Source organism: Neolamprologus brichardi, chromosome 9 (assembly GCF_056152115.1).
Source record: "Neolamprologus brichardi isolate AB-2024 chromosome 9, ASM5615211v1, whole genome shotgun sequence".
NCBI lineage: Eukaryota > Metazoa > Chordata > Actinopteri > Cichliformes > Cichlidae > Neolamprologus > Neolamprologus brichardi.
In genome coordinates this window covers 35,072,190-35,090,236 of record NC_142112.1, presented here as the reverse complement: position 1 = coordinate 35,090,236, position 18,047 = coordinate 35,072,190, and the positions used below count along the sequence as shown (strand labels likewise).

The 18,047-nt window shown below is 39.6% G+C and overlaps 2 protein-coding genes across 13 annotated transcripts in view; one reads left to right on the top strand and one right to left on the bottom strand.

Annotated features, from left to right (window-relative positions):
• The window catches only part of LOC148101548 (uncharacterized), a 206,784-nt gene extending 190,310 nt beyond the window's left edge, over positions 1-16,474 (top strand). For 2 of the 12 annotated variants that reach the window (XM_087846386.1, XM_087846396.1), the window contains 3 exons: positions 1,895-2,146; positions 15,134-15,646; positions 15,788-16,474. In XM_087846386.1, the coding sequence (XP_087702512.1) occupies positions 1,895-2,146; positions 15,134-15,646; positions 15,788-16,474 (1,452 nt within the window). Of the gene's footprint in view, positions 1-120; positions 139-1,810; positions 2,408-3,362; positions 3,412-4,334; positions 4,338-14,104; positions 14,123-15,049; positions 15,647-15,787 lie in introns of those variants that run through there. The other 10 variants (XM_087846387.1, XM_087846400.1, XM_087846388.1 and 7 more) reach the window with 10 other exon arrangements.
• Positions 4,348-12,552, bottom strand: LOC148101549 (uncharacterized). The gene is made up of 7 exons (XM_087845712.1): positions 12,402-12,552; positions 11,512-11,588; positions 11,347-11,423; positions 10,149-10,798; positions 8,467-8,557; positions 4,478-4,689; positions 4,348-4,418 (listed from the first exon to the last, which is right to left on the bottom strand). Exons 1-7 carry the CDS (start codon positions 12,550-12,552, stop codon positions 4,348-4,350), a joined length of 1,329 nt encoding a protein of 442 aa, XP_087701838.1.
• Positions 16,475-18,047: the final 1,573 nt, after the last annotated feature.

Below are 18,047 nucleotides of genomic sequence, written 5' to 3'. Positions count from 1 at the left end.
GGAGCCTAACAAAGATCTGTTTTGTGTCCCAGCTGATCAGCAGGAGGAGAAGAGTCTGACGGAGCAGCAGAGGAACATTTTCAGCCATCTGGACTCAGCTGAGTCACTACAGAGGAAACAATGAGCTCAACACAGAAGGTGAGGAAAATATCACAGTTTCACCAAATAATCAGTCACGTCTAAAACTCTGATGCTCCCAACCTGTTATATAACTGTGTTGTATATTATTATATATTATGTATTTTTAATTTATGTTTACAAACATTAAGAAGTCACAAGCAATTATTAGTCTTTATTATTAGTAGTAGTATTAATTACATTTTCAATTCAGTGTTACTTATACAGCACCAAATCACAACAACAGTCGCCTCAAGGTGCTTTGTTTTGTAATGCGGATCCTACAATAATACATACAGAGAAAAACCCAACAATCATATGACCTCCTATGAGCAAGCACTTTGGCGACAGTGGGAAGGAAAAACTCCCTTTTAACAGGAAGGAGGAGAAAAACCCAAAATTAAATTGGAGACACTACAGTTACCGAAAGTTCTGGGCGGTTGGGCAGTGCCAAACATAGAAAATTATGTTCTTTCAATACAAGCAAGGATTCTTTCTCCCTGGATACATGAACATTCTGATCTACCATGGCTAAATATTGAGGAAGTATTATGTAAACTATCCTCACCTTTTAACTTTCTATGGAAATGCCTAAATTGAGATTCACAGAATCTACAGAAAATGCAAAATGTTGTGATCTATATCGTTGTTGAAACGATAAGTGTATTATATGGGGATATGAGACTTTGGTCATACTGCACAGCCCTACCCTCAAATGCCTTAAAACAAAACTAAAAAGCCTGTTTTATAATCGTAAGGATTACAATTACAATATACAATATATACAATATATATATATATATGTGTGTATATATGTGTGTATATATATATATGTGTGTATATATGTGTGTGTATATATATATGTGTGTGTGTATATATATATATATATATGTGTGTATATGTGTATATATATATATATATATATATATATATGTATGTGTATGTATATATATATATATATATATATATATATATATATATATATATATATATATATATATATATATATATATATATATGTATGTGTATGTATATGTATGTGTATGTATATATATATATATATATATATATATATATATATATATATATATATATATATATATATATATATATATATATATATATATATATATATATATATATATATGTATGTATATATATATGTATGTGTATGTGTATATATATATATATATATATATATATATATATATATATATATATATATATATATATATATATATATATATATATATGTATGTATATGTAGGGAGTAAAAGTAAAAAATTCCTTAGGTTACAATCAGACTGTGACATTTTCCTTCACTGAAACAAGCTAGTAACTGATACTTTTGATTTATTATCGTTTAATAAATTAGAAAATTATAAAAAATATATAAAACAGTGTGGACCTTACTACTCTGACTGTGTTAGCATGCTAGCATTACTATTAGTCTACAGCAGGAGGGATGGGCAGGATTTTAGAGCGTTTGAACAGTCATGAATTATTTTTAACACCAGGTTGGATGTAATGTGTTAGAACTACCAGCAGGTGGGGATAAGAGACCTTTAAGGTGTTTGGTGCCACACTCCACCTTCAGGTTTAAAACTAGTGTTAATGGAGGGAGTTTGAACGTTGAGTTTGTTCAACGACTGCATTTCACTCACTGCCTCTGTTTGTATCTCTATCATTGCAGGACCAACATGGAGCAAGAAGTCAGCGCTCTCAGGAGGCCGACAAACCTCACAGAAGAAAGAGAGAGAAACCATACAGCTGTGACGAGTGTGGGATGGGTTTTACTGTGAAGTCTACACTAAAACAGCATCAGGTCATCCACACTGGAGAGAAACCGTTCAGCTGTGATTTGTGTGGAAAGTCTTTTTCCTGGAAAAGTTCCCTAAGAACACACAAACTCATACACAGTGGAGTTAAAGCGTACAGCTGTGATCAGTGTGGCAGAGCTTTTACTCAAAGAATCAGCTTACAGAATCATCTAGTTACCCACTCTGGAATTAAGGCATACAGCTGTGAGATTTGTGGAAAAATGTTCAACCACATAGAGAGCCGAAATATACACCTACGCATTCACACCAGACATGATGTGTACTGCTGTGATCAGTGTGGCAGACAGTGTACAACCAACAGGCAGTTACAACAACACATGTTTACCCACACTGAGGAGAGACCTTATAAATGTGACCTGTGTGAGAAGACTTTTAAAGCTCCACGTTACCTGAGACGACACCAACAGATCCACACCAGAAAGAGACTCTACAAGTGCAGTTACTGTGAGGTATGTATTTATATTTTTATCTTGTCGCTTTAGCCTGACTGTTTGGAACAACTCTGCTCATTAAACTGTGTTAGCATGTTAGCAATACTACTGTATGGAAAAGCAGCTCTTAGTGATTATTCAGATTTTCATTTCAGTTATGATTTTTGTTTACACGATCATGAAAAACTAAAAGTGGTGAAAATTAATATGATGGTGTTATTTAATGTTCAGGCAGTTTCCTGGTATATAATGATATTATTATTATTTCAGCATAAATGGCCTTTTGTTTACAGAGCCTGATTCCTCTGTCAGGAGTACATGGAATTAAATAAAACACAAATGAAAATAAGCACAAATCCAAAACTTTCAGTAATCTTCTCTTATGGTTAACAAAGTTTTATAATTATGTATTATTATAATTGCAGTGTCATGGGTGTAGTAGTGTTTGTCTTGTGTCTCAGTCAGCTGAGTGTTATAACTGCACAGTTACAGTGTTCTTAATGCAGTATTAAATTAGTATTACTGTAGTGTTACATTAGTAGTTTAGCACTGTGTTGGTAACCTGCAAATATCAGCATAGTAGTACTTTAGTGTAACTCAGATGTTAATGTAATATTAAATAAGTTTTACTGTAGTATTATGGTGGTAGTATTGTAGTTATTGCAGCCCAGTAAACTGAGTGTGTTAACTGAAACAGTAAAATGTAATTGGACGTCTGCAGAGATGCTCTTTATTTCAGGCAACGTTCAGGATAAAAGTGTTGAAGGACTGACTTACACTGTCTTTGTGTCTTTGTTTAAAAGCAGAGTGACACAGATGGATCCAGTTCACAACCCTGTCATCACTGTGGTGGTGGGAAAGACTTTCGTTGTGACCTCTGTGGAAAAACTTTCAGTCGACAAGACACCCTGAAAGTGCATCAACGTAAACACACTGGAGACAAACTGAAATACTGCAAAGAATGTGGGAGAAGCTTCACCAGATTAGTGGATTTAAAAGAGCATGAACTGATTCACAGTGGGGTTAAAAAGCACCTCTGTGATCAGTGTGGGTCACCCTTCACCACTACAAGTGACCGTAAAAGACACAAACGAGTCCACACAGGAGAGAAACCATACAAGTGCAGACACTGTGACAAAACCTTCTCACAATCAGGCAATCGTAACCTTCATGAACGTGCACACATGGAAGGAAACTACAGCTGTGACCAGTGTGACAAGAGCTTGAGGAATCTCAGTTCATACTCCGAACACAAACGATCCCACGTTACTAATAAACTGTTTCACTGTTACCAATGTGTCAAAACATTCACCTCATTGTCTGCTTTGTACAAACATCAGCGTGATCACTCAGGGCTGAAATCACTCCCATCACAGTGAATCTTAAGAGACAGAAAGATCCTCTTCTGGTTTGAGGGTCAGACTTAAAACCCTTGAGATCAGGCTCCACAGAGTTCAGATGTAAAAATGTGATGAGGCAGGTGTGAATGAACATGTTCCTCTTGTGTACTGAGAAAAATTAAACAGGTGATGAATAAGATAACCATGTTAAACTGTGTTATAGACACGGATGCACCTAACTGCTACTCAGGTGCGCATGTGTGACAAAAATTACAAATGCGTATTGACAATTATGTTACCAAGCGCCTTTGCGTACTTGACCATCTCATTCAACCTGACACGTGTTGCTGCAGCTTCTTTGGTGTTTCGCCACCACCTAATAAACACCAACACCAGAGCCGAAGAAAAGACTTTTTTCAGAAAATTGGCTCCAAAGTGCCGTGGCTTGAAGCTAACAATGAGTGCACTGGAATGTAGTGCAAGTCATTGCTAATAAACAAGCAAGCTGAGAAGAAATGTCCACATTTATATTCTGAGAATATTATTATTGTAGTGGCTAGGAGTAAATGTCAGACGTGCATATCATTCACGTGAAGGGGGCACAGATCGTTCAGAGCATCACACCATCAGCTCGGAGTTAGGAGCCAAATTGCAGTCTGCCGAATTTTGGGGGATGCTTTCCGATGGATCTGTGGTCGTCGAGCAGGAAATCATTTACATTGTGTCTGTCCAGCAATGGAGAGTTTACCTCTGACTCTCTTGGACTGATTGAACTGGGTGCTGACCACACCGCGTAGGGATGGACTTGTGAGACTTCCTGAGGACACAGGCTTGGATGACTGGACAACAACGTTGGTCGCTGCGTGCACAAACGAGGCTGCTATCAACGTGGATATCTTCAATGGCGTTGTGCCAAAACTCCGGTAACTCGCTACAGTTGGAGACTCCCTTGTGCACATTCTGTGCACAGCACACACACTGGAGAATTGCTTAAAATCAGTTGATCACAAGGTTCCTTACTGTGAGACGTTTAATCGCTGTGTGGTCAAGCTGCTGCAGTTTTATTTGCAAAAAAAAAGTGGAGCAAAAAACAAAAATGCTACACTGAAGAAGCTGTGTGAAGAAAATGGGCTCCCCTTTGTAAAACAGGGTAAGTCTCTTAATACATGGAGGCATGAAGACCACCTGCCAGCCATTATAATGTAACTGGCTACAAGTGATAACAGTGACTTGTAGCATATCTGCAATAGAGCGTTTTCAATGCGTACTAAAAACCGTCTCCTGGGACTCACCTGAGTAGCTCACTAAAAAAGTTATGTGCACCCCTGGTTAGAGTCTGACAGCTGCTGGTAAGAATGACCTGCAGTAACGCTCCTTCCTACACTGTGGGTGTAAAAGTCTACTGCTGAACGAGCTGCTCAGTGCTTGTACCGTCTCATGCAGAGGTGGGAGGTGTTGTCCATGATGGATGTGAGCTTAGACCAGCAGTCCGTCATTTGTTTCGTACCAGGTCGCGAAAGTTGAGGCTCGGGTATGAAATTTATTGTTTTCAGGGTTTTTATCGTTAACTCGGTTTCCCTGCAACTTCTCCCGTGTGTTATGAATAAATTTCAAATATTTACATCTTACGATACCGACCAGAGAGCATTAAGGGGCAGAGAGGAGATTGTTACTCTCAATGTTGTTGGCGCATTTTCAGGAGGAGGCTGCTTTCCCGGTCTGGGAAAATATTTTTTGACAATAAACTGGTCCGTGGAACAAAAAAGGTTGGGGGCCAGACACCAAATACACAACAAACTCAAAACGCTGCGTCAAATGACCAAGAACCATGACAAGGACATCTATATTGTCTATATCTATACATAGTGTTGCAATGCTACGAAGGAACCGCAGTGTTTGGAGGAGTTAAGCATGCCAGCTAACATTAAAATTCTGATTCAAAAGTTTCCATTTAAACTGAGAGAAAAATGAAACAGGATCTTCAAGAGGACTGGCCAAAGACCATGTTTCCCAGATTTTGGATAACAAATGGAGTTTCAGCTGTGCAAAGGGTCATAGCAAAATGTTTGTTCTGTAAACTGTATGGAGGAAAACCCAGCCAACAGTACTGCGCAGTATTGTAAAACGGTATGTAGTAGTGTTCACTTGCATGACAAGCAGAGCCATGCACCTTGAAGGGATTACTTTTTAGATACTGACTCATGTTTAATGCAACATCACAAAGTTATTGCTTGTCATGAAGTGAAAACCAGCTCCCCCTCCAGGACCATTTGACAAAAAAAGACGTTTTACTCCTAGAATAAGGTGGGAACAAATCCAGTACATTTCAGACCTCTCTGGAAACTGTGGATTTGAGAATATTTACCATTGCTACAAGAATGACAGAAATGGATAAAAAGGAAAAGTTGTTTTGTGCCTGGAGATGTTGTCATGGTTAGATCCCAATGTAAAAACCTCGAGGGTCTTGGGTATTCTTAAAAATTATAACAACTTTTCCAGATAAGAAAGGTCTGGTACGTGTAGTTCGTTTTCACACAAAAACAAACGTGATTGAAAAACCTGTAACAAAAATTACTTTTGTTATGTGAAGCTACAAACTGATGAACTAGATTACTGGTAGAATGATGTATGAATGAAACATGGTTTGCCCTCTTATGCATATTGTATTAATGTATCATAACTTATTATGGCTCCTTTAAGTTAAAAACCACTCCTGCATGTTTTAGTAATAAAATCTTTGATCAGCTTCATAAATTGTAACACTGCTTATTTTAAGTGTTTTTCATTTAGTGCAACAGCTGGATATTAAACTCATAATCAACATAAGCAGCAAACATAATATAGCCATGAGATGTGATTTGAGAAGTATTTTGTATATTGTGTAGGAAAAGCTGCACTGTACCGTAAAGCTGAGCATCAAAGTCTGTGTTAAGCCAGAGACGTCTACCTTAGATAAAAATGACATATTAGATATCAAATAACTGAAACTTTAATCCCAATGTAAAACAGAAAAAAGTTCCTCCATCCCTTTAACTGTGTTTTGTTCTGTACTGTGTCATAAATCTAGAGTGTGAACAAGAGTCTGATACATGAAAACACCCATTCAAAGGCATTGTGTAGTGCAGATTAGTGTGTGTTAGTCAGATGACTTCCAAACACAAATCTAAAGCAGGTTTTCCATCTATGAAAGTTCCTGTTCTGATGAGTCGAGAGAGAAAATTATTTCAGCTGCTAGTTCAATTCCAGCTTCTTTGGTTTTGTTGTTTAAGTCTTTTCAAGTTTCTATCAGTGCAGTTTGGGAATATTGGAAAAAAAAATATTCGTTGACAAGAAAGAACCAGCGGGGAAGATCTGAGAATATCAGGAACAACGTGAGCGTTCAAAGCTGTCATAGAAAATGTTTTTAGTTTAGGGTCAAAAACATATATGAAAAAAATCTAAAGTAAACCATACTCATTAAACTCAACATATTATTACTGCTTTGAGAATTACATGGAAAAAAATAATAACAGACGACGGAAAACCTAAACTGGAAACAGCTAAACAAAGGATCAAGTGAAACATGGAGAACATAGCAAAAACCTGAGAAACCAGGAACAAGGAGCATGAGACAAACACTAAGGAGGAAATGCAGAGTGAAACACCGGGATGACAAACAGACGATCCGACAGGGAGCAGAAGGAAACACACAGCAAATATACACAAAGAGGACAATGAGAGGATGGAGAACAGGTGGGAACACAGCTTTGATTAATCAGACGTGACGAGGCGGGGAGCAGAGCTGAAGACATGACACAAGACACAGACTGTCAAAGTAAAAGAGGAAATACAAGACAGACACAGAGACGCAGTCTCAACACTGAGACATGGAAACATGAGAATAGGTGAGGTGAGCCGCAGGAAGAGAACAGAAACCAGGAACAATCAGAGTTGGGTCGAGTATCCAAAAATTGTACTCAAGTAAGAGTAGCATTACTTTAAAATATTATTACTCAAGTAAAAGTGAAAAATAGTCGTCAAAAAAGTTACTCAAGTAAGAGTAAAAAAGTACTTGGCGAAAAGACTACTCAAGTAGCGAGTAACTGTTTGAAATGTCCGATTTATTTTTTAAATAAATGCTATCAGACAAACAAAAATAAATAAATATACAAATGTTACCATTTTCAAAAGGAATATATGTAAAAACATCAACAAAATAAGGCACAACAATTCTAATTTCCAGATTTTAGTTTTTCACAACATAAAGCTTTTTTCACCAATACCTACAGTAAATAATATAAATATATAAACAGTGCAAATAATTTCCAGTGACAAGATATGCTGTAAACTTTATATTCATTTTTGCTCCAAATGGCACAGCAGCCTCAGAGAAAACATTAGAACGAGGCATCTTCAACATATGTACATACAAGGCAGCTCAGTTTACCATAAGTTGTATGGGTGTGCCTCTATTTCTGCATATTTAGCAAAAATGTGCCATTTCTTCACTCAGTGAGGTGATGGTTAAGCTTCAGCAGCAGTTTGCTCTCAAGATTCTTTCTGTGAAGCTGTGACTGTTTAGCAGTGAACAGGAGTCCTGCATGACTAAGAAGTCCTTCACAAGCTCCAGATGCAGGAAGAGCTGTATTGACTTTGATTGACAGCTTCTTGATGTGAGGAACGCCATGCAATAGATCCACACCTCCAGTGAATGGACATGAAAGGTACCTCTCCAGCCCTGCTTCTGGCTTTCCTGACCCCATGGATCCACCATCTTCGTCGAATAGGCCGCTGTTTGTGCTGACCTCATCCAGCTCCGTGTCTAGTTGATGTCTGATGAAGTGGAGACCTGTGGAAAGATGTAAGGTTTTCAAAAGAATTAGGTCTGGTCATTATAGTGCTGTATACACTGCCAAGCTGCAGATGTTTTTTTTGGAGCTAGCCTCCAAAAGCTGGCCATACACTGTGCAACTTTTGGCCCATTTTGAGCCAATTTTTCAGTTGCGCAACTGTTTTGGGGATCAGCCTTAATCGTGTGTGCATCGTGTCGTATACATGGGGTAACGAAAAGCAGTTAACACCTCACGACCAGCTCACAATCATCAATCGTATGGTCACATGATAATCAAACCTGTTTGAAATCCTGTCGCCCCTCAACGCAGCCTCTCACACTGCGCATGCACAAACACAGAAATGAAAGAGAAAAGGTGGAGCAGCACGGCAGTGCAGCGTGTGATCTGGACACAAGAAATGGAGGCACAACTTGTAGGATGAGGCAAGCTCATCTGAGTACGTAAGCGTAGAGCTGCCACCCAGGCAAAAGAAAAATAGAGCTATATCATGTTATAACGTGAAAGGTTTATTGTTCTAACAATATACCTTTCACGTTCGTACAATATAATATTTATATTGTACGAACGTGATAATTATGTATATTGTAATAACTTTTTACTTTCTACTTAAGAGAAAAAATTGTTTGGGAGGGTGTGAGGGTCGACGTTCCAGTTCACACTCCACACCAGTTGGTGGCGGTAATGCACCATTATGTTGTTTGACAACCGCCAAAAAACGATGTAAAGAAGACGACGCGCCTTCCGGGATGACAGACGGAGCTATTTTTTAATCCAAAGCGAGTAAAAGAGTGAATTTGGATGATAAAACAAACGAAACCAACGTTTGGATCGATATCTGCATCGATCTGCCCACCCTTGTCTCCTGGATCGTAGCTGAGATCAGCGTGAACCACGTGGGTCTCTGCTCCCTGATCTGTTTCCTGTGTTTGGAAAGAGTTCCAGCTTCATCACGGAGTTTCTCTCGGTTTGTGGGCTCATCTAAAGGTAAGCACCGAGCTAACTTTACTGTGAGTTCAGTTCATGTTGAGTTTAGCTCCTGAATGAGGTCTTCTGCTGCTCTCCTCGGTGTCTGTTCACAGTTTATTGTGAACACGTTGAGAGAAGAGTGAGAGAGTGTTTGGAGAAAAACACCAACTAATCATTAGCTCAGCATGCTGGGAGAAGTTGGAGCAGAAAAGTCTTTTCATTGTCCCTGCAGCTGTTTTTCTGCATGCACCAAACCTCTACAGCCTCATTTCTATTTGAAGTGATAACAGGAAATAGATGAGAGCGATCTGCTGCAGTATCAGGGTCACAATACACAGGTATCTTGGCATATATATGTAAAAAAAGAAATAGTCTGCCGTTTCTCTCATTGCCTTGTGCACATCTGTATCCATGTATATTCTTTGCACTAGGTAGTCCTCTTGAGCCCACACAACAAAGTCACATCACTGCATCCCACTGATGAGCAGTTGTCCTTGCACTTGCCAGTAATATGCGTGGCTCTTTTTTAGTTTAGGGGTACCACGTTCCATCTGCACATATTTGCAGTCAATAAAGTTTTGTACATTGGGACATTTGAATTCGACGAAGCCAAAACAACACCATCAGGAGATGCAGCAAGCCAGGGGGCAATGGGGTGAATGACCAAACCACAGGGTGTGTAGTTAACATTCATTAGCCTACTATACTCTGCTGCTATTGGAGGCTCCATCTCAGTTCCTCTCCTCATGTCTGCTGTCTGCGTTGTTCCCTTCAATATACGCTCTGCTAGTGACTCTGCCGAGCTCTGGCCTCTGACGTGACACACCTCCCGAAACCTAGTGGCAGTCACTCTGGGCCTGCGGAGCTGATGCCACTCAGACGAAGAGCTTTGTTCACGTGTAGCTTTCTCTATTTTGTGAGCCATTTCCAGAGTTACAGACAAGCTTTTCAGATGCAGAAGCACTTCTTCTGAGCACACAAACACACAATCTGATGGCAAGATGTCATACCCCTCCAGAGGCAAGTGCGGTGTTGGTGGTGCATCACGGTGTAGTGTGATGTACCGGGTTGTCAAAACCGGCTGCTGATATGACAGAACACTGCCCTCCTGCACCAGCCAGAAGGCACTTTCCACAAGGGGCTTGTCAGGTCTCATGTTCATCGTGGTCACAAGTGGCCTGTCCTCAATATTCAATTTTGCATATGCCTCCGTTATTCTGAACAAGCAGGGATCTGTTAACGGACCCACCATGCCTCTGTAGAAGCCACTCCTAAAGAAAACATCAATGACAATAATGTAAGGAAGAAGTTTATTATACTGAACAACAACTAAACTAAAAACGAAAAGGTGTAAAACAGTGGTGCATAAGTTAGAGCAGGGGTGTCAAACTCAAATACAAAGTGGGCCAAAATTCAAAACTGGAACAAAGTCGCGGGCTAACGTTAATATTTATTGAAATATATTTATTCCTCCAGATATAAGAATTAATCTTTTCTTATGGACTCAAACACATTTTGCTGAAAAACTGAATATGGAACAAGCAAAGCTTAATACGAAACAATATATATATTAGCTGTATAATATCAGTAGGCCAGCTCTAATTGTAATTTGGTATGGCTTCGCGGGCCAAATGTAATTAGGCTGCGGGCCTTTTGACACCTATGAGTTAGAGACTGGGATGTATATGTACATGAGTTAGCCGTCTTCAGAAAGTGTAATGTTGTATGTAAATTAATGCCTATTCTGACACATGTATGTATGAACAAATAGCAACATACATTTGTAACACATGAAACCAAATTTTACAAATCTAATTACCGTACTCCAGTCTGGGCCATCCTATTTGGTACCAGCTTAGTGAAGATCATGGAGTTGATGGGTCCTGGCTTCACACCCTAACAGAAGACACATTTACTATGGATGGTGTTGCTGTTCATATGTAAACATGGACTAATTCAAAAACTTTAACCTCATTTAAATTACCACTGTCCGTGGCTTGTGCCATTGCTGTTCAGATTCCGTGCAGCTATGCACAGGGGGGACAACTGGCAATCCAGAAGCTTAATCTAAGAAGAAAGAACGAAAATTAAAAATGTAACACTATCTTCATGGAAGAGCTGAACAGGAACATAGTTCAGTTTTATGGTTACGTACCCTCCTGAATGCTTAGTGTTTCCTTCTCTCCCTATTAAAACAACTTAACCATCCTTGATAACTGTAATAACTTAGATTGTGTATATTTGCAGTATTAACTTGTTGTCAAATGTTTCTGATTACCCAAACACACATTGATTAAACTATCTGACTAGTCAAATTAGGAGTGATAAAGCAGGGAGACAAGGAAAACATTCAAGTTGATGGGCCTTTAGGAATGACCTTAACTAATGCTTAAATGAACTGAACCCCACTGAACGGGGATTAACAACTTTACACAGCTTCCTGCCTACACTTAGTCTGTGTGGTGCCTCACTCTTCCTCATTGACCTGTAGCACAGGGCTCTCACACCGACCTCCCCTGACAACCTGTCTTTATTGGACACTGAATAAAGATACAAGTACCATTAGCATTATTTCTGTATTACTCATGTCAGCACGTCTTAAACATATATACTTTACACTTAGCAAGAGTAGCATTAGGTAGTTAACTACCTCCTTAGTTAGCCAACTACCTAACGCTATTATAACAGTGTCTAACAACAAAAGTGACATTAGTTAAGAAAACCTCAACTATAGTTTCGGACAACATAAAACACCGTTTAAGAAAACATGTAATGTAGAGAATTGACATCCAATGAAGGACATAGCGGAGTAATGTAGTGTTTGCATTTGACGTTAGCTAGCGTTTCTTTGTTGGTTAATTTACGTTTTCTTACCTTCGTAGTTGTGTATATATGATGCCGCATATAACTTAAATCCTTTATCTAATTTGCTGGCGGGGGTAGTTGTCGCTCTGCAAATCCGATGAACATCAGTGATGTTCAATTTTGGGAGCTCTTGTAGGCAGCGAGTGTGGAACGTCGCCATGGTTTAACCGCACCGGAAGCACTGGGGCAGGACTACATAGAACGTGGACGTGATTGTGCAAGTAGTCCATTGTCCAGCTGCTGTGGATGAACACATGAGAGGAAGTGAACTCCTCCAAAGTGTCATTTTAATGAGTCTGGCTGCTGTAAAGTGATGCACAGGAAGATGTTAACAAAAACTAATGAAACAGAGATGAAAGTAAACAGTGTTCATATTTGAAAGCACAGAGAATAAAAATATATTGTGGAGGTTAATGTGCAGCTCTTGGTGATTTGGTAGAAGAATGTTTTTAATCATGTTGTGGATTGAATGTTGGGTTTGATTTCATTTTGTCTACAGAAGTTTTTCTCACCTGTGATCGTTCAGATTGATTTGTTGGGTTGACTTGAATCATGTGAAGGTTTAAAGCTGCACTTCCCCCAAAAAGAATAAAGTATAATCGTGAAGAATGTAATAATGTCTTCCTGTGTCAAACACAGCTGCAGTCAAAGCAGGAAGGAAAGCACTGAAACAACTGATCAAAGCTCATTAATCAAATATCGCTGATCAATGGCCATGAGTACCATTCACAGAGAGTTGGGGAGTCGCTGTAAGCGATCAGTGGTTGTTGATCAATGTTCATGAGAATTTCCATATTAATGGTCAATAACTGACCTCCCAGCCCATTGTTCCTTCAGTGGTGCTCGTTTCAGTCATTATGTAAATGCACTGTTGAAGATTGAGGAAACCTGCAGTCAGCTGAAACTGAAGAAGTCACTTGGATGAGTGACGAAATGTTTCTCCTACTGCAAAAGCTACGTCCAGATGAACAGAATCAAACTTTGGGGAATGGTGGAGTTTGGAGAGTGGCACCATGGGGGCTGGAGAGACTTGTGAAGTGGTGATCAGGTGTGGGCCCCTGTTATTATGAATGGTTGGGTTGGGGGGTGGAACTGGGGGGCTAAAGGTGTTGAAAGTGTGGGGTGGGGGAGTAACAGGTCTGTCCCTGTTTGTGGAAACCACAGGAGGAGCTGTTCAGGCTGTTGCTGGGTGTGAATTGTTGATGGAGTCTTTAAACTTGTAGTTGCTGTTTTCCAGACTGAAGCAGAGTCGTTAGCTGAAAACTGGTTTTAGAGGTTCATTCAGGACACCTTCTCAGGCTCTTACAGCCTTACCTGTATCATAACAAAGTGTATAAACCCCAATCCACCTTTAACATGGTCCTTCTCCCAAACCTTCAAATAGGACTTTCTGGCCCTGTCATAGTAAAGGGCTGCTTAGAATATTAGAGCCAATGTCACAAAGTTCCTCCTGAAGTATAAGTGAGTGAGAGAGTTTCCTCACTTTGCAGCACAACACGTCTCACAAGATTTCTACAAGCAATCAGAGTGAAATTTGTACTTTGTGTTGTCAGATGAACATATGAGACACTTCAGACTCTTCAGTGCAGTGTGGAGCCTAACAAAGATCTGTTTTGTGTCCCAGCTGATCAGCAGGAGGAGAAGAGTCTGACGGAGCAGCAGAGGAACATTTTCAGCCATCTGGACTCAGCTGAGTCACTACAGAGGAAACAATGAGCTCAACACAGAAGGTGAGGAAAATATCACAGTTTCACCAAATAATCAGTCACGTCTAAAACTCTGATGCTCCCAACCTGTTATATGACTGTGTTGTATTTTATTATGTATTTTTAAATTGTGTTTACAAACATTAAGAAGTCACAAGCAATTATTATTCTTTATTATTAGTAGTATTAATTACATTTTCAATTGAATTCAGTGTCACAACAACAGCTGCCTTATGAGCACCTGTAGTTGTTTAGTACTGTGCAAGTGGGGGGGGGGACCCCACCAGCCCATTTTAACCCCTGACTATGTCACACAGTTTTGCCTCTTTCATCTTCATCTTAGCTTTCATGTGTTACTGTTTAGGCTCAGATCGTTTTGATTTCTGATGCCTGCAGTGATGAAATATCTCCCCGCAAATGCCTTAAACCAAAAGTAAAAAGCCTGTTTTGTAAATGTAAGTTGTAGAAAATCTAGATATGAATGTGATATGTAGGGACTAAAAGTAAAAAATTCCTCAGGTTACAATCCGACTCTGACGTTCTCCTTCACTCAACCAAGCTAGTAACTGTTACATTGGATTTAATAATTTAGAAAATTATAAAAAAAAATATCTAATAGGAAACAGCAACGGGAAATATAAAGAAGTATAGACCTGGTAAACATTTATTACTTTTCTGAGTGTGTTAGCATGCTAGTCTTAATATTAGTGTACAGCAGGAAGGATTGGCATGATTTTAGAGTGTTTGAACAGTCATGAATTATTTTTAGCACCAGGTTGGATGTAATGTGTTTCTACTACCAGCAGGTGGGGAAAAGAGACCTTTAAGGTGTTTGGTGCCACACTCCACCTTCAGGTTTAAAACTAGTGTTAATGGAGGGAGTTTGAAGGTTGAGTTTGTTCCACGACTGCATTTCACTCACTGCCTCTGTTTGTATCTCTGTCACTGCAGGACCAACATGGAGCGAGAAGTCAGCGCTCTCAGGAGGCCGACAAACCTCACAGAAGAAAGAGAGAGAAAACATACATCTGTGACGAATGTGGGATTTGTTTTACTGTGAAGTCTACACTAAAACAGCATCAGGTCATCCACACTGGAGAGAAACCGTTCAGCTGTTATTTGTGTGGAAAGTCTTTTTCCTGGAAAAGTTCCCTAAGAACACACAAACTCATCCACAGTGGAGTGAAAGCGTACAGCTGTGATCAGTGTGGCAGAGCTTTTAGTCGCAGTAGCTGCTTACAGAAGCATCTAGTTACCCACTCTGGAATTAAGGCATACAGCTGTGAGATTTGTGGAAAAACCTTCAGTCGGATAGACAGCCGAAATATACACCTACGCATTCACACTGGACATGATGTGTACTGCTGTGATCAGTGTGGCAGACAGTTTATAACCAACATGCAGTTACAACGCCACATGTTTACCCACACTGAGGAACGACCTTATAAATGTGACCTGTGTGAGAAGACTTTTAAATCTCCACGTTACCTGAGACGACACCAACAGATCCACACCAGAAAGAGACTCTACAAGTGCAGTTACTGTGAGGTATGTATTTATATTTTTATCTGTGTTAACTGAAACAGTAAAATGTAATTGGACGTCTGCAGAGATGCTCTTTCTTTAAGGCGACGTTCAGGATAAAAGTGTTGAAGGACTGACTTACACTGTCTTTGTGTCTTTGTTTAGAAGCAGAGCGACACAGATGGATCCAGTTCTCAACCCTGTCATCACTGTGGTGGTGGGAAAGACTTTCGTTGTGACCTTTGTGGAAAAACTTTCAATTGGCAAGGCTCCCTAAAAACACATCAACGTAGACACACTGGAGACAAACTGAAATACTGCAAAGAATGTGGGAGAAGCTTCACCACACCAACTGAGTTAAAACAACATGAACTGATTCACAGTGGAGTTAAAAAGCACCTCTGTGATCAGTGTGGGTCATCCTTCACCACTGCAAGTAAGCTTAAAACACACAAACGATTCCACACAGGAGAGAAACCATACAAGTGCAGACACTGTGACAAAAGCTTCTCACAATCAGGTAATCGTAAACTTCATGAACGTGCACACATGGAAGGAAACTACAGCTGTGACCAGTGTGACAAGAGCTTCAGGAATCTCAGTTCATACTCCGAACACAAACGATCCCACGTTACTAATAAACTGTTTCACTGTTACCAATGTGCCAAAACATTCACCTCATTGTCTGCTCTGTGCAAACATCAGCGTGATCACTCAGGGCTGAAATCACTCCCATCACTGGATCACAGTGAATCTGAAGTGACAGAAAGATCCTCTGGTTTCAGTGTCAGACTTAAAACCCTTGAGATCAGGCTCCACAGAGTTCAGATCGAATCTCCTGTAAAGATCTGATGAAAATGTTCCACTGGATGGATGGATGTATAATCTCTTTTTCTGAAGGTTGCTCTCTTCCTGTGTCTGCGAGTGCTGACTGCACAGATGTAATATAGATCCATGTCACTGTTTGGAAGTATCAGAGAACTGCTGATGCTGTAAAGCTGCTGCTCAGTCTGATGGGCTGTTGTGTTGTTATTGGTGATGCTGGATGAAGGGCTGGTGGACCAGGTGAGCTCAGGTTGAGGGTAGATCCCGTCTGAGCTGCAGGTGATCCTTTGTCCTACTTGTTGGAGATTAACTTTACAGACTGGAGCTGGAAAAAAGAAGAAAAAACCAAAAGAAAAATATATTTCTAAAGAAGTCAGAAAGAGATTTTCTTGTCACAATTTTCCTTTTCTGAAAATTTAATCTGAATCTCAGACCACAGTAAAATATAACATTTGTCTTAGTGTTTTGACAAAGCATTTCTAAATACAGATAATGATTAGTGATGTAACATGTCATGTATTCTTTATGTATTTGAAGTGTTATAAAAATGACTCTGGATCAGTCCTGGTGTCACAGACAGGCCTCGGGGCTTCAAACCTCAGAAAGTCCCTTTGGCTCTCAGCTGAATTCCTCTGACACACTTTAACAACTATAAGTCAAAGGTCAGAGGTCATATGATTTGGGAATGACAATGCTGAATAACCACATCACTGATTAGGTATTGTAGTAACAACTCAGACTATTATAATTATTTAGTTAATAATACGGGTTCAAGATGTTGTTTGTGGTTCAATTTCTTGCGTAGGTTGTAAATGTGGCAGCTTTAGTCTTTCCTCTCTTTTTAAAAAGAGTTTTGTTACCGTCCACATTCAGGATGATGAACATTTCACTGATGGTGCTGGTGTGGCACTGGTATCTCCCCTCATCCTGAATGTTCACCTCTGTCAGCTGGAGTGAGGCGTTTCCTCTGGAGACCTGATCCTTGGAAAGTGAAGTCCTACTTCTGACTTAATATACGATCGAGCAGTTATATAAACATGAATCTATCCACCGAGCTCCTCCTCGTCTGCTGTGCATCCGTGTTCAGCAGCCTTTCATCTGTATCTCAGGTTTTGTATATTAAATAGTACCTGCTTCTGGGGTTCGACATGTTTCGGTTGTCTTATTTTACGTATATAATTAAGATGTTGTGAATAAGTATTTCAGTTGTATCCCGTAGTTGTTTGCTTGACATCGAGCTTTATCCAAGGAAAAGATTTAGCCATCCTAATTCAGATTTAACCATCCTTATATTTTGCTTGTTTTATTTTATTGTATTTCTGCACAACGCTGTTGCTTGTGAAGCTCGCACACAAGAATTTCACTCGCATGTAATGTACCCGTGTACCTGCACATGTGATGTGACAATAAAAGTGATTTGATTTGATTTGAAAAACAAAAACACTGTCTGTCTTTCCTCCAAAATCACACTTGGATCACAGTTGGACTGATTTACCAGGTGGTGATACAAAAGATAAAAGTCTAAGCTATTTAAATCTATAGAACATAATCAACAACAGACCAGACCTGAAAGTGTGAAACATACTGCATTTGGCAAAAA

Excerpts from the sequence above, each read along its gene's own strand:
- LOC148101549 (XM_087845712.1), bottom strand. The coding sequence starts at position 12,552 with ATGGCGACGTTCCACACTCGCTGCCTACAAGAGCTCCCAAAATTGAAC. Across the intron at positions 11,424-11,511 it reads GGCACAAGCCACGGACAGTG|GGTGTGAAGCCAGGACCCAT; the intron begins GTAATTTAAATG and ends GTCTTCTGTTAG. Across the intron at positions 10,799-11,346 it reads ATGGCCCAGACTGGAGTACG|GAGTGGCTTCTACAGAGGCA; the intron begins GTAATTAGATTT and ends TGTTTTCTTTAG.